The sequence below is a fragment of the Brienomyrus brachyistius genome, chromosome 23 (genome assembly GCF_023856365.1).
Source record: "Brienomyrus brachyistius isolate T26 chromosome 23, BBRACH_0.4, whole genome shotgun sequence".
NCBI classification, from domain to species: domain Eukaryota; kingdom Metazoa; phylum Chordata; class Actinopteri; order Osteoglossiformes; family Mormyridae; genus Brienomyrus; species Brienomyrus brachyistius.
Genome location: NC_064555.1, coordinates 7669302 through 7685702, shown reverse-complemented (window position 1 = coordinate 7685702; position 16401 = coordinate 7669302). Strand labels below are relative to the sequence as shown.

Below are 16401 nucleotides of genomic sequence, written 5' to 3'. Positions count from 1 at the left end.
CAATAGTATGAATACTGTACAGAGAAGTGCTCCTTTGAAGGGGGGGGGGGCTGGTGTGGGAGTAAGGGGGGGGGAGTCTATTTACACTGTCCAACTCTCTGTTCCCTCTCCCCTGCCTGCCTGCTGTATGTGAAACATCACACATGTCTCTAAGATCAGCAGCCTCAAGGACATCTGTCAGCTCATAAGGAAGCGACGTCCTCCCATTCCACCTCAACGTTTTGTCCATAACTGGAATGTACCAATACAGAAATGCGTTAAAAGTTAGAGGTCACATTCTGGAAGCTTCTCATTGTGCTCACTAAGTTCATGCTCTGGAACCCAATAAATCACCAGCTGACATGTTAAATACTCGCTCTGTTTGTTTCCAAACATCAGTCTAAAAAAAAAAGGAAGAAAAAGTTTCAAGATCTTTTTAATTAAAAAAAATTTATTGATTCAAATATTTTTAATGCGAGCTATGACCCTTCACTAATCCATAAAGACAATTTCTCATTAGACAAAAGCAGAAATTCAACCAAATCAAATCGATACCAGAAACAAGCAAACGGAGGGGGCTCGTACTCGGGGGTTTAAAGCATGTGCATGCTGCTTAAGTTTTTCGGTTTGAACATTTCATCCCTCCGAGAATTTCCACAGCGAAGGCCCCACCCTTCAGTTCTATGCACCTTATCGCGCAGCACATACTTTCTGACACCGTTACTTAGTTGCGATCGGCTGCAGGAGCTCGCCGTGGCCTTAGCTTTTGTCTGGCATTTTCTAGAAGCTCCGGTGAGCTTCTCAAAGGCCGCTTCCATTACTGCCACCCACTGTGAAGCCTGGCTTCTGCCGTTGCTAATTAGCGGCACTGTAGAGCATTCCAGTGCACCGAGATGCCGGAACAATGGCCCATTAGCGTCTGTGGCAACGGTGTGAAAACAGGATGAGGGCCGGGGGACCAGATCCCATCTGCCTGTCTTTAATTGGAGAGCGAGCTCATGCACTGGGGTCACCCCCGTCTCCATGGAGATGCCCCCCCTCACTCTCCTCCCTTCGCCTCCCTGACCCGGCTCCCCCTGTCACCCACTCCCCCGGCCCCTGGTCGGCATGAATGGGGCACCTCCCTACTGTTCCTCAGACTGCGGCTATGATGCCACTTTCACTGTGACAAGACAAGCGAGTCTTAGCATCGTCCCACAATGCACTGGGGATGTCGCATAAAATTATAGCTTTTAAGTGAAGTCAGATAGCAAGAAAAAACCTAAAATTGAAAGCGAGTGGCTGCCCTGGCTTAAATTATGGCCCCCTGGAGAACGGTGTGATTTACACAAATTTAACCTCTGAGCGCAGGAAAAATACATAAGCAGCAATCGCGTAATTAAAGATTATCAATCTCTTTTAATGCAGCGTTCCCTCAAAAAGGGACACTGGCAGAGACAGCTAAAAGGGATCATCTTTAATTACGCGGGTGCTGGCTGTTTCATTTTGCACTTGTCCAGCAGGGCTTTCCCCTAACCTAGAGCGAAAATAACACTTGGTGGGCTCAGCTAAGTAATGACAGTGCCCTGAGTGGCCGCACTGGCTCTGGGCTTTACTTGGCACCGTGTATTCGACTCAGTTCAGTTTAATTGGGTTAATTTGCATATAGTGTCCTTCGCAATAACAGGGTTTACCGGCATCAATTAGGATCATCATCACAGCTGGTGTTGAATTTTAGCTACCTGGGGAGGGAGGAGCAAGGAGTCAAACAGGAAACAAAAAAAAGCCTTTGGTTGTTATTGCAAAAAAAGATATAAAGTAAATGGGATGGAGTTTCCTTAGAAGGCAAAGCGGGGTAATCTGTGATTTCTCTTCTTAAAAACGTAACTGGGGCCAGAGGGTTACTCACGGACGCAGGCCGGCAGCTGGCCCGACCAGTTGTGGTCCTGCTGGCAGATTCGGACAGAAGAGCCGATGAGGCGGAAGCCCGGAACGCATTGGTACACCACCGTGTCCCGGTAGCCGAAGTTTTCGCCGATCACCTGGCCATTGACAATCTGCTCCGGGACGCCGCAGTGGCCGGCTGGGGGGTGGGGGGACATAAACAAGATGGTCACCGCGGGGGTGACGGAGGAATATTTTCCTCTGTCGCGTGTTCTTTCACCCTAAATCCGTGTGAGCTATCTTTGTGGACAGAACTCCTACTCGGATTAGCTGCTTAGCGTGCTAAGCTAACACAACAGAAATGTACGTGGTCTAGCGGGCTCCATTACCAAGGCACCGGGTCCCCGTGCCGCTCCAGAGCCCTGACGACAAGCACTCGCGCACGGTTGAGCCCACCAGCATGAATCCCACATCGCATGTGAAGATGGCCGTGGCGCCAAATGTTATCTGTGTGCCGATCTTCTTCCCATTGGGGGGGGTGGGCAGCTCACCGCAAGAGATGACTGCGGGGAAGAGGAAGCTAGTTAAAAAGAAACCCAGTGCATGCTGGGTAATGAACCCCCACAACAACAACAATGTTATGGCTTCCCCAACACTGCCCTCTGCTGGAAGGGCAATAATGGCTTCAGGTTATGCTTTTAGACATGGGACACTTTTCAAAAAAAGTAGTATAGAAGCATAAATGCAGGTAAACATAAACAAGGTCCTGTGATGTTGTTTTTAGAAAGTACCACATGCACAAGGACGGGGGGGGGGGGGGGGTTGATATGAGATCTAGATACAACCTACGTAATTTCTGAAATTTCTCACCAAGATTTACACCCTTGCAAACACCCCCCGAATTTCTCAATGGTCAGCCTCCAGCTGTTACAAAATCCCCAAGCACATTTCATATTATGATATCGCCCCCGATATCATGAGATCACCAAGAGAACCCTCCCGGAATGATGCCGGGGGGGGGGGGGCATGCACGTGTGCTCACTCTGGCAGTGCGGCCGCTCGTTCCTCCAGCTCCACGCGCCATTGGCCATACATTGGATGTGGGAGGGGCCTAGTCGGTAGAAACCCGGGTCGCAGCTGAAGATGATCTTGGTGCGGTACTCGTAGTGCGAGCCGTTGACGATGCGCCACCTCCCATGTTCCAGGGAGAAGGAGCCGATGCTGGGGCACACCACCACTGCTCCGGGACCGGGGGGAGGTGCAGGGGGCCATTGTTCAGGACACAGACAGGAGGCGGTGGGAGAACAGGACAGATTTACCGGCAGAAAGAGGAGCGTGAAAACGAATTAATGGAACTAACGTGACTCTCTATCTCCTAACAGCACGATTCGAAAGAATGTGATGAAATATTCAGATGCTTTCGTATGCTGGAAGCTGTTGACTCTCTTCTCTCACTTTTCAAGCATCCAGGCCCCGCCCCCTACCCTCCTGCTTCCTGCCATACCTGAGCAGCGTGGAATCTTGTTGTGGTTACTCCACGTGCCGTCGGGCTGGCAGACAGCACTCGTCAGCTCCTTTGCCGAGAGCCGGTATCCGTCGTTGCAGAAGTAGGTCACGCGGGTGCCCACCGAGTAGTCGGTCGTAAGCACGCCGCCATTGACAGGGGCCTTTGGAGCACCACATGAGACAGCTGGGGAGGGGTGGGGGGGGGGGGGTCAGGAGATTTCACAGACCCTCACAGACAGACTCGCCGATGGCCGAAAAACTCAGCACCAAGCGGCCATCCTTTTGAGATAGTCGCGTCACATTCCGTACCTTCAAGAGCGAGAGCTGAGCTGATTGGGTTAGCATTAGCATTAGCTTGAAGGCCTTTTAACATGAAGAACAGCCGACATTTTTGACACCATCAATAAAGGAATTCGAAGTGAAGCACGCTCAGTTTTGTGTTTCCTGCCTCTGCGCCACCAGGGGTAAACGCTCGGAGAGGGAGTTTGGCTATTACGTCCGTTCAATGAACGAGCAGCTCAGCCGCTACTGAAGTGCTGCCTGGTGCTAAGTATCGCCAGGTTCACTGCCCCCTGCTGTCTGCTCTAAGTATTTCCCTACCTCTATTCCCACCCCAGCTGACATAAATGATGGCTGGTTATGTTTCTATGCTCAGATACCTCCGGGTACAAAAGGAGGAAATGGATGGGGCTCTACCGGAACTGGGGGGGGGGGGGGGGGGGGGGGGGTTAGCTGCACTTAGACAGAGCACCCTCACCCCCAGGTACACCCCCTTCACCCAGGAAAGGGAGACAGTGAGGGAATGATATCAAAAACAGGTGGAATGGAAATAATCAGAGGCAAGCAGACGAAATAAAAACTTTAAAGAGATTAGAGAAACAGAGGCACAGTGCTGCAGGGGCAGGGAAAATACGGATGTTGCAATATCCTTTCAAGTTCCTCAGCTAAAAAAGCAATTAAACAGAATTAACCGTTTTAGCGTAACTGTCACTCTGAAGATAAAATGGCATTCTCCCGGTTTGTGGTGCATGATGTAAAGGAGATGCAATGTAACGGCACACGGAGAGCCCGCCTTCTATACGAGACGTGAGAACCGCGGTTCTTCGGAGCCTCAGTGAGGAACGCATAAAGGTGACACGGCCCCAAATACCACACGGGCGTCACCTGGAACGTCGGAACCATCAGCCTGCGAAATGGCAGCTCGTACGCACGGGTGCCTGACTCAGTTTTGTTAAATGTTATGTTATCTTGTTAAATGTTACCTTATGTCCCCTTGCGACGGACTGCCATCCCATCCCGGGTATATCCCTGCCTTGTGCCCTATGCTGCCTGTGATTGGCTACAGACTACTCCAAGGCCCTGATCGGGACATGCGACTGGAGGATGACAGACTGAGGGTCACGAAGGGCTCACTGCCTGCTTATCACTGCCTGTTAGTGTGGGAAAGGCCCAGAGGTCTCACCTTGGCAGGCTGGCACTGGGGCATCCCACGCGTGATACCCATAGGGTGCCTTCTTGCACACGGCTGTGCCCTTGCCGACGAGGCGGTAGCCGCGGTCGCAGGTCCAGCGCACCAGGCTGTTGAGTTGGCCGCCCGTCTGGCTGATGATAGAGCCGTGTTGCGGTGAGTCCGGGGTACTGCAGTACAGAGCTGTACAGAGAGGGGGCATCAGTGTGTCAGTACATCATGGCTTCCGCATCAATGCCGTCATCCAGTCATGCAAGTCTAGCTTAGAGAAAGGGACACGGCTGGCCTCAAGTTCTATTACTATTGCTGCTACCTGCAACCAGCCTTCCCATGATGCAGTGCAGGAAGCACATCCATGACGGTGCCCATGCAAGCTGCCATGTCATGTGACTTAAGGTGATCAAGTTATAATTAACAATCAAAATGCTTATTCTTACACTAACGTTAATGGTAGTGCTAAGAGATTGGCCGAATGGCATGTCAATCACCAACTCGTTTAACCCGCCTCCAAATGATTGCTTTATAGGCTCTCATTGGATTAGACCTCCTAGTGACTGACAGGCCACATGGAGCCCATCCACCATACCTTTAAAAAAGATAATATTATTATCATTGGTCATAGAAAACTATGACATAACAATAATCCTAATAAAAATACCATGACCGGTCATCACAATTAAAGAGTAATCATCTGATTTGAATTTATGTTTCTGACTGTAGTTTCTTCTACAAGGTCTTTCCTCCCCTACAGAACCTGCTAGAATAGGTATCTTCAAGTCTGGCCCTCAATTCCAAATCCAGGCCTTGTTTTCAGTTCTTCCATGTATATAGTTTAAAAACTCAAAATTTAAAAGCTCGCAGGTAAAGGAAGGAGAGAAAATCAGCAGTACTCAGACCTGTGGTAGAATAAGGGAATTACCCGGTTCCAGTGTGTGAAGAGGACGTTTACACACTGAAGCTCTAAAGGTATACGCTCCATCGAGCTGCAGCTAAAGCAGAAGGTGCCCCCACAGAGACGCGGCGCTCTCAGCATTCCAACGAACGGTTCTGTCAAGAACAATAATAAAAACGGCAGAGAGCCGCTGTCCCGCCGGTTTATTATTCGCGAGGAGGATTCCGCGCGGCACTGTTGCCAGCCGGTGCCGACGTCACACGTCACGTCGATCGGACCGGACAGGGTGAGGGGATTAGGTCAGGGCCCGTGTCTGCTGGGGTCGGCGGGGGTTACATGGGGCCAAGAGTAGCCCGTGAGTAAGCGGCGCGCCAAGCGTGCCGACACCCAGCCACCGCCCCAAGAGAATCCGAGAGAGAGATCGGGAGTGATGCTAAGCGACAGCAGCAGCCGCCGCCCCCATTCACCACAAGACCGGCTGTATTTAAAATTTGAGTCACTTTACATCCAATAAACTTTTATACAAGGCACGCCTGTGGTTTGGAATCCCGTGTGAAGGTCCACGCCGGGTTGCCTTCGCAATGCGACTTTTTGATGCATGTGATGGTGTCATGCGAGTCTCCCCCCTCACCGCCCAGTGCTGCGCCACGGGCACAGAGAATATAAAAACCGTAATTTCTTCCAAAGCTCCCGGAAGCCAGACGTGGCCTGCAGCAGGAATATGCTCCTGCTCGCTTCGCCAAAAGTTCCCCACAAACTTCAGTGATGGGGGATGGAGGAGGAGAATGCCAAAGACGCAGAACTGGAGGTACGTGAAGACGGCGGTCCCAAGGATGCGTGACCGCATGCTATCAGCGCACGATACGGTGTCTGTCGATGACAGAGCGTAGAGGTGCATGAGGAGGACGCTAGCTTTGGAGATAACACACCGATCGCTATCTGGTCTGCTCATTCTGAATACCTCCGAAACAAATCCCGCGAGAAATATGATCCATTATCTATAGACGTGCCCTTTATATGCAAGCATTGAAAAAAAATCTATTGGCATAGATATTAAAGAACTTATTAAACTGCTTTCTTTTGTTCATGGGTGAGGAAATATCTATTGGTCGACCGAATTCTTATCCCACAGCATGAAAGCAGTTAGAGGACCAGCAGAGCCAAATGCGACTGGGAAAAAAATGCGTCACATACATTGCATTTCTTGTGTGGTTACTGATTTTTGGGTGAGGTTATTACTACTACATTCAGAATGCCTGATTTGTTCTGAAGAGAGAGAGAGAGAGAGAGAGAGAGAGAGAGAGAGAATGAAAGGGACAAAGAGAGATAGAAGAGGACTTAGGACGTCTTGCATGTAACACTGGAGCATGCCATGCAGATATCTTTCCACAAGTCTGCAGATGTGCAGGCTGAATGTGAATGGATGGCCTTCTCTGCACAGCCCATCCACGATGCATGACAGTACAAAGCATGTGCTCTTTCTTATTTCTGTTTAGGGGGTTGAAACCGTAACCTGGGTTATGCAAAAACAAAAAAAGGAAATAAAAGACTGAAAACTGCTACTGATGATGTTCCGGTTAACAGTATCCCATACATCTGGAGGAAAGAAGAGAAACATGGTGGTTAATTCCCCCCCTGGTCTTGTGTCTCTTTAAGCTGAAAACCACGGTAATCACGAAAAAAGATGCTGGCCTAGACGGGCTCAATTTACGCAGAGCCGTCATGGCTGCTCCCGACGTTCCGCTTGGGGCGTGTCGGTGTGGCGGGGAAACACGCCTGGCCACGTGCTCTGAGCTCCTCACCCATGTGTTCCAAAGAAGCAGGACGGGACGCCTGCAGTAAACTCCGCCTTTCTTCTGCACATTAACCATGCTGCACTCGTTTCGAGATCGTGGACACCATTGCTGGACTCACTGAGCCCATGCGTCCATGCCCTGCCAGCCTTAAACCCCCCCCCCCCCCCCCCCCCCAAAAAAGACCCTCAGATGAACCCGGAGCCCCGCAGGCTACTAGACTGCGCTGCTAACAGCAGTGTTTAGCACGGTACTCATCCAAGTCTCCTTGGACAAGCGGGTTTCTCCCCAGGGAGGGAGGGACCCATCGCTACACATAACATCTGTTGTGCTGCCACAGTCCCCTCTGTCTCCCCCGGGGGGGCTTGACCTTTCACCTTTCTCTCTTACAGCCAGGCTGGTTGCCTCTGGTGGACAAAAACCACCCGCTATGTGCTCTACGATAACGGACCGCACGGGGTCCCCAAACGGATAGGGCATCTCCCCTGCTTCAGTTTGTACGTCGCTCACATTCCTGGAGAACTGAGGTTCGGCTGCTCCTGACACAAATGGGTGGGCAGGAAGAAAAATAAAATGAACAAACCCTGAACCCCACAACGCAGCCTCTCCATTCCATACAATCTCCAGGAGGAACCCTGCTAGCCAACCCTGAGTCCCCCCGCCCAACCCCTACTCATGGGAGCATCACCTAAACAAAAATGTTTTGAGAGCAGAACAAGTAAAATTATTGGCTCAGAGAGCCAAGGAGGTGAGTTCAACCAACTACAGGAGGCAGGACCAACCAACCAGATGTCTGGGAAGCGCCTCCTGTTATCTTGCTGAACCAATCATTTTTCGTCCTGCCTTCAGATCAACGTTCTTTGCGCGAGTGAAACCTGTGCAATGCAAGCTGCTCAAGCTATCACTGCATGCTAGCTGAGCACAACAGACAGAGACAGGAAACGTGCAGGCAAAAGATATTGAAAAAAATGGGATACATACTTTGATACTCACCGACATATCTGACGCGGAAGCCCTTCTTGTTGGTGCCGTGGTCGGAGGACCAGCGAAGCAGCAGCTGGTGGCCACTGGTGGTGATGTTGAAGGGTGTGCTCATGTCTCCACTCAGGGAGGCCAGGGTTGGGCTGTGGATGTTGGGGCCTCCAGGAAAAGGAGGAAGAGAGAAAAGAGAGAAAGAGCCAATCAGAATCACTGTAAGCAGGCCAACTTCGCCTTCTCAGAAGGTGAGACGTCCCACGAAGTAAAACCCGCGCAGAGGCACTAACAGAAGAGAGATTGGGCCTTTGTTAACTTGCAACGGATTTAATCCAGCTGGACTGAAATAAAATATGACAACTGAGCTTGAGTAATTGCCCATTATATTTACCGGCCTGCGGTATGCCTGTTGCCACAGGAGGCAGCGCAGCGAGCAGCAGCCCTTCAGAAGACGGAATCGCCGCAGGGAGAGGCGCCCCGCTTTCATCTGACTGCCCGTGTTTCGGGGGAATGGTGATCATACACACCCGGGCTCCATGCTTCAATTCGCTGGCGGGGACCAGCTAGCAGTGCAGCACATGCATCCCTCGTGCTTTTCCCGGGCAATATGTGTGCAAACGCCATGTCACGCTTCCCACGGCCGACTGTTTCGTTTAAGAGCCGCACAGAAAACCAGATCAAACACTAAAGCAGGTGAGAATCCAAGGGAAATATACTGTTTGCGCAGAAAGTGATACGTATAAACGTAAGAGGGAATTCAGTAATAACAAAGGTGCCTATAGCAGCCAAAAGTCCCAGGATGCTACCTTGAAAGGTATCGAGGAGAAAAAAGCCGCAGTAAGACATGATATATGGGGCTATATAGTATAGAGCAGGACAGAGAGGACTCACATGAAAGAAACAGAAAGGCGATACGTATAGAAGGCAGAGGAGAGACTTCAAAGCAGTTACCATCAAAGACTTCCAGGACGTCAAACTCGCGCTCCGTCTGGAAGAACTCGAAATACAGTGTGATGTTGTAGCCTTTCTCCACGTTGATACTCCATGAACACATCTGAAGGTTGGGGTAGCTGTCCGGGTAGCCTGGACTCAGGATGACCCCGCTGGAGTCAAATCGAACATCGTGGGCGGGGCATTGCACTGGGACAGAGCACAGGACATTCAGAGTCACTATGGGCGGGGCACTGCATTAGGACATAGCACAAGACAGTCCGAGTCACTGCAGGTGGGGCACTGTACTGGAACAGAGTACATGATTCTCTGAGTCACTATGGATGGGGCACTGGGATGGGGAAGAGCACAGGACACTCAGAGTCACTGTGGAAGGGGCACTGGGATGGGGAAGAGCACAGGACACTCAGGGTCACTGTGGAAAGGGCACTGGGATGGGGAAGAGCACAGGACACTCAGGGTCACTGTGGAAGGGGCACTGGGATGGGGAAGCGCACAGGACACTCAGGGTCACTGTGGAAGGGGCACTGGGATGGGGAAGAGCACAGGACACTCAGAGTCACTGTGGAAGGGGCACTGGGATGGGGAAGAGCACAGGACACTCAGAGTCACTGTGGAAGGGGCACTGGGATGGGGAAGAGCACAGGACACTCAGGGTCACTGTGGAAGGGGCACTGGGATGGGGAAGCGCACAGGACACTCAGGGTCACCGTGGTCACAGGACATGCCGGCAATCTCAAGTTCCCAGGCTCCCTGGGGCATCGTCCGCCCTCTTATCACGATGTCCAAAAGTGTGTCAAACCCAATTCTGATATGCTCCATTGATTTAAACACTCTGGGCATCTTTGGGATTTTCCGGTCTTTTCTTACATGGAAACAGGAGGACAGACACCAACAATCTGACACTGTCCCCAAGGGTTCTGGGAGAAGTACACCAGACTGAAATATTAACTGAAACAGATGTTTGGGCCAAAAATGTACGGGTTGGGATGCAATACTGAAGGGATAAAATGGAGAAAATAACAGGGAATGAGAGGCGGGTGTCATGACGACGTAAATGGGCTGTTATTAGAGCCCACCAGACTCGGGAAGCCAACCTTGGCACATCGGAGGAGGACTGTCCATCTGCAGCCTCTCGCCCAGCCGACAGGTCAGGATCTCACTGCCCACCAGCGTGAACCCAGGGTGACATTGGTACCTGATTATGTCTCCTGCGGGGAAGTCAGACGGAGTCAATCGTTAGCAGCAGAGCTACTCTAATTGAGTGGTTACAGTTAATTAATGAGGGGGGAGGCTGTCTTTCACTGCTTGTTTTGAGGTGAGTGCCGTAGACAGGGAGGGAGGGAGGGAAAAGGTTAGGGATGTCTGAAGATTGAGCTGAGAATAAAATGGAAAAGAGAGGCACAATCCCACACTGAAAGTTCTGCGATGGGCAGGGTTTCCATGGACACCATATACAGCAGCTGCTACACAATGTGACCTCTGAACCTGCCTGGGGAAGAAAAACGAGCTTTTGCGCCTGTCACACGACATCAGGTCCTCATGGTCATACGTACTTAGCTGAAAAGTAGTTAAAATGAGCCGTGTAGCTTGTGAATAAAGTAAGTAGCATAGCAAACAGCTAATCGCAAGCGGTACGACTGCTCATGGGGTTTTCATTACATGACTATTACATGACTGCTCTGAGCCTGCAAGCCCCAAAGCCCTTCCTATGTTCTGGAAGCTTCCTGCCAGACAGGGGCATGTGCAGTGCTGACACAAAATAGACCTTCCCCGAGTCTATTTCCAAAGGGTTAGCAGAAACAGGGAGACTTGTGGAGTTCACAAGCAGCAGTGTCCTTCCCAAAATGCCTTAGTGCACCTTTGCTGAGATGGCCATAAAGGGGGTGGAGGCCTGTTCCTTCAGCAGCCAATAGGAAGGCACCAACATGCTTCCATTGCCTTTCCTATTGGACAAAGCAAGTTTTGCGCTACCTTTTTCTTTGGGGAAATTATGGGCTGACCGTGACGAAGCGCAGGGGTTTGGGGGGATTGAGCAAAGCTTACCAATTTCGAACTCGTCGTCCTCCATCAACACATCGGCGTTAAGGACCCGTGGAGGAGGTTGGCACACCCTCAGCTGGTAAGCTGCTCAGGAAGAGAAACGTGCACGTGGTGAGCAAGAGGACGCTTCATTAACTCGCCACCACAGACTAACCGGCATGATGCAGTTTACCCAAGTTGCCCCACCCCTTAGCGGACGTGACATACGAACTGCCACGTTTGCCCGTGAAGATCATCGGCGGTAATAGCAGCTACACCGGGTCTATGCAGAAGGCTTTGTGACGCTGAGAATTAAACCGCAACAGCATTAAAGTGAAAGATGAGTGCGACCTGCTTCCCCTGCAGTTAATAAAAAGGCTGAATTAACGGAGCATTTATGCTCACACGGACGTCACCGCTGGTGATTTCATGCTTTAATTACAATCTTCTGCAGTACTCTTCTCAACTTCTAAATTTAGGCCCGAGAGCTGTTGAAAGTGAACATACTGTCTTGCCGTTTAATTGGGACGTTAACTATTTTGATGGCGCTGGGATTCGAAACCACTGGGCAGCCGGGACAGAATCAATTCAGAGTTCCAACATGATGCTGCCATCATTCATTTTGCTGCAAAACGTACTGCATTAGTAAAACCGATTTATTTATTTATTACCAGTTTTGAAGCAACACTTTGGGACTGAACCATGATTAAAATAAAGGAAAGGGGACATTCAAGGTAAAAACAGAATGACGATTAACAATTAAAATGCACTTAGTCTGGCATTCAATGCGGCCCCTCAATAATATGCAGTTTTAATGAATACAGTGGAGAGAAGGTGGGCCCTGGGAAGCCTAATGGGCATGGAGACCCCGTCAGAGACCCCTCACTATGACTGTGCTGTGATTGGGCTTGGCTCTGCTTCTCCACCAATGACAGAGCCAGCTTTTGGAAAAGACCCACCCCATTCTGTTCACATTTAATCTTCTGATTTCCCAGCAGGTGGTGACAGAGGCGAGTTTTGCTTCACCTGGAAGGCATGGCCACAGCAACACTGGGCACATGACCAACAAACTGCCCTCTAAATCAGGGCTCTTCAGTCTGGCCCTCGATTCTAAATCCAGACCTTGTTTTTAGTTCTCCCAGGTAATTAGCTTCATAATTACTGATTCTGACTGGCCACAGAGGCTTCACACTCGGCTCGCAGGTAAATCAGCGAAGCTCGGACCTTGAGGACCGTGATTTGAATAACTCTGCTCTAAATGACAGGCTCTCACACTGGGGCATATAAAACCAGTGCAGGGCTGGCGGCTGGTCATCCGGAAAGCATGGAGGCTCCCAAAACACATACATATGGCTGCTCTCGTGATTTCCGGATTAAAAGGCAGGGAGTTTTCAGGCAGCATGCGGATAGTCGAAGAGTGGAATCCTCGCCCTAGCGGAGGGATACAGGCCCCTTGTTTGCCTGTGTTATGAGAAAATCTCGTGAAGTCGCCCAAGCGATGATGGATGCCTTTTATTTAAAAGCAATACAATTGTTTTGACATACTGAGTGATTTTCGGCGAATATGCAAAATACCCACTAGCAATCCCAGAAAGTAGGATGAAGTGGGATGCAGTGGCATGCGTGGTCCTGGGACTGATTGGGCAACGTGAATACCGGGTCACAGGGTAATACGCACCCCCAAACATGGGGAAAATAAACCATCCGAAATCAAATGGGATGACCGATGTTATGCTGCTTGCCGTTAAGTTCCGTACAGCCCTAAGTAAATCATAATTATATCAAGTCTCCTTTAACGGAGATAGCAAATGAAATTGCGTTTACTCCATAATTCCATATAGATACAATGTCTAAGGTGAATAATGAGACAATTGATTGTCAATGAAATAAAGATGAATCGACAAACGCATCACAGTGGTGCTTCCCAGGACGACATATAAACGGAGGTGGGTAGTGCGAGGTGCTGTGTAACACCTTCACGGCCATTTCATGAACGATGCAAGCACTGCTGCTTTCGGAAGTACTACAGCAGCTTTCATAAATGCTTAAAGAGGTGTTATGGAGGTCCTGGTTGGGCCCTTTATTCAAAGCGTGACCATGCTCTACAGCAGAGCCGTTAGGGGACCTGTATTCTGATTATTCACGCTGGCAATCTGATGGAATTGCTACGACTGTAGCCTAAATACTAATTTACCGCAGACCCGGAGCAGGCAGGCCTCAGCTGCACAGCCGTGTTATAAACACCACGGGACCATTGATATCCCAACCAATTCCGCTTCCCATCACGCGGGGGTCTCGCTCCAGAGCCGGCATCTGGGATTACGCCGCCTGCACATCCAGCCCGGCGTTGGAGCAAGCGGGAATGAATATCCTCATCGTGCGGACTGCTCATTCGCAGAACGATGGGGGTGATGCTCTGAGGGGACGTGTATGCCCCCACCCCCCCCCCAAGGCTAGCTTACCGTGGTAGCTGAGAACAAAGAATCCACTGCCGCTGAAGTCGCTGTGGAATTTGATCAGGATCTGATTGGAGGTGCTGTAGACGGACTCCAGTGCCGTGTTTCCGCTGAACTGGCCGATCTGCGGCGAGCTTTGATCTGGGCCGTCCCTGCGGGAACAGTGATGGGCGTAGTAGAGCGGATTTGCCGGCAAGCGACCAGAACGGAGGTCAGGATGCAGAACGACGGCGCGCGTTTTAGCCACGGAAGCTCAAAATCCCTCACGGGGGAGGCTGAGGACATATCAGACTCAGCAACAGGAGGATCTGTGAGTCTCCATACTGCTCTTAGGCAATGTGATTTTTTTTTTTCAATCTTCTTTAATCCTCTGAATCAATAAGACTGAACAGGAACAACACAAGGGGGGGCCTGTATTTCACAGCAGTACAGGCGTAAATTGGGACGCCTTATTGAGATGAATCTTGGAGTCCATTCTTTCCTGTAGGCCAAATTAAACAGAAAAACTGTCAGGGAAAAAAACACACAGTGACAGAAAAGGGGTGACTGATGTTGAGGAGCAGAGCCAGAACATGTGGTAGCTGACAAAGGCACCCCACACACCACACTCGGCGCCCAGCCTCTTCCAGCACCAGGATAACAACATTCCATCTGCACATTTTCAGCAGAGAAAGGGCCAATAATGCAGCCTCACAGACTACTTCCCTGGTTAGAAAGCCATAAAATGTAGCACAAGTGCAATCTGAAAGTGATTCAGAACAAAGATCCCAGAAAACTAGAATTTGCTTTCAAGCACAAGGTCTATCTTATAAAAGAATGACCTACCATAAAAGAAAAGGATTATGGCTTCCCCTGTATAGTTCAACTGCTTAGTGAACAGCCTTATTAATCGGGGTCACCCTCTGCATTAATGCACCTGGGCGCGGCGTGAAAAGACGACACAGTGGGCGTCGTCTTCCTGCCCTCCGCGCAACTCGATTGGTGGGAAGGCTGCGAGCCTCGTGGACAGCAGTGACGCAGTTCCCGCCTTGCGCTGAAGATGCATTATTTAGCAGCATTAATAAATAAAAATGTCCTCTGGATTTTTTAAACAAAGGAATATATGGAGTTATATGCAGCGTAAAGGGGGACATTAATAATAAGAAAGTGTCATGTTTTGAATTCTGCTGGTCATTCATTCCCCTGTGCAGCAGAATGATTGTATCACAGAGACAAAGCAATTAATTATAAACCTATGGACCTCTGAAATACCGGCATGCTTTTAAGTGGGCTGGTGCTGCTCTTATCAATGGGGACGCCGGATGCCCTGCTCTATGAAAGCTGCTATCTGAAATGAAAGCATCTTTCTAAGCAAGAAGGTAAAATAAGGAGCAGATTCTAGAGCATGAACCCGTAACATATGGGCAAGAAATGTATAAATGAACAGGACGTCATACGCCTCACAGATCAAAGTAACAAAAGACGCTTTATTACCGGGATGGAAAATGCCCAGGCGATATTTATTATGATTAAAACAGACTCGAGAACGACTTGAAATGCAGATTTCATGAGCCTGAGTGCACCGTGGACATATCTGCTAAAAAATGAATGATCTGCCTCATCGTGGCTCTGGGCTACAACGCAGTTTCAGCTGAAATTTACTGCCTTAAAACGCTATAAACGGTGTATTATAAGAAAATATCTAAGCGCGCACGCCCAGTGAGCTCCTCCTCAAAATGCGTGACCGTCTACGTCGATTGTCAGCAGGCACGTTTCCTCGTGGTGAGTGCAACCTGCACGTAATCGCAACTACTAACACATTCTGGGATGGATTTGATACATCTGCGCCAATAAACCACGATTTACGGGCAGTATGGGGTGGGAAATTAGAAAAAGAGGTTGTCTTTTTATGAAAGGCAAACAGAGTTTAAATGGTCCGTAGGCTCAGATATACTCCCGGAATTAGCTCGCCTTCAGTAGCTATAAGCAGCACCTGTAAGCATCCGTCACGATTAACTTTATAGAACTAGCGATTGTCCCCCATAATCTGCTCTGCATTACATATAATAACGGCTTATTCCAACCTACATACAACAGCAATGCTCATGTAGACTATAAACCCAATCATTTTCGATCCATATTTTTCATTACGAACTTTATGCATGGAAAAACAGAAGAGAAATTACCTCGTATTTTGACATTCTATGATAATAAATCGATAATACTCTTTTTAATAAAAACCCAAGAATGAGTCAAAAAAAAAAAATCTTTCCACAGAAGTTTTACAGAGTTTTCTGTTCATAACGAATGTTGTTTATCCGACGAGCGAGCCTGAAGCAGTATCCGCTCTGCCGCATGTTTGTGCAGGGAATAAGCCCCCTTGTCATTTACCTTTCGGAATTCGCGGGAGCGCACAAACAGCAGCATACAGCCACAGATAATACCGTTACTCAGACCCAACCGGCAATGATTAAGAACAGAAAGGCCATATTTACTTTTGATTCTTAGAGACTCAGT

The 16401-nt window shown here is 49.5% G+C and overlaps 1 protein-coding gene across 1 annotated transcript in view; it reads right to left on the bottom strand.

Annotated features, from left to right (window-relative positions):
- Positions 1-16401, bottom strand: part of csmd3b (CUB and Sushi multiple domains 3b) — a 421904-nt gene that overhangs the window by 33224 nt on the left and 372279 nt on the right. The window contains exons 45-54 of the mRNA XM_048993485.1: positions 13912-14057; positions 11474-11554; positions 10525-10638; positions 9428-9616; positions 8483-8641; positions 4811-4999; positions 3347-3532; positions 2885-3079; positions 2232-2405; positions 1868-2041 (exon numbers count right to left, since the gene is read on the bottom strand). Of these exons, the coding sequence (XP_048849442.1) occupies positions 1868-2041; positions 2232-2405; positions 2885-3079; positions 3347-3532; positions 4811-4999; positions 8483-8641; positions 9428-9616; positions 10525-10638; positions 11474-11554; positions 13912-14057 (1607 nt within the window). The remainder of the gene's footprint in view (positions 1-1867; positions 2042-2231; positions 2406-2884; positions 3080-3346; positions 3533-4810; positions 5000-8482; positions 8642-9427; positions 9617-10524; positions 10639-11473; positions 11555-13911; positions 14058-16401) is intronic.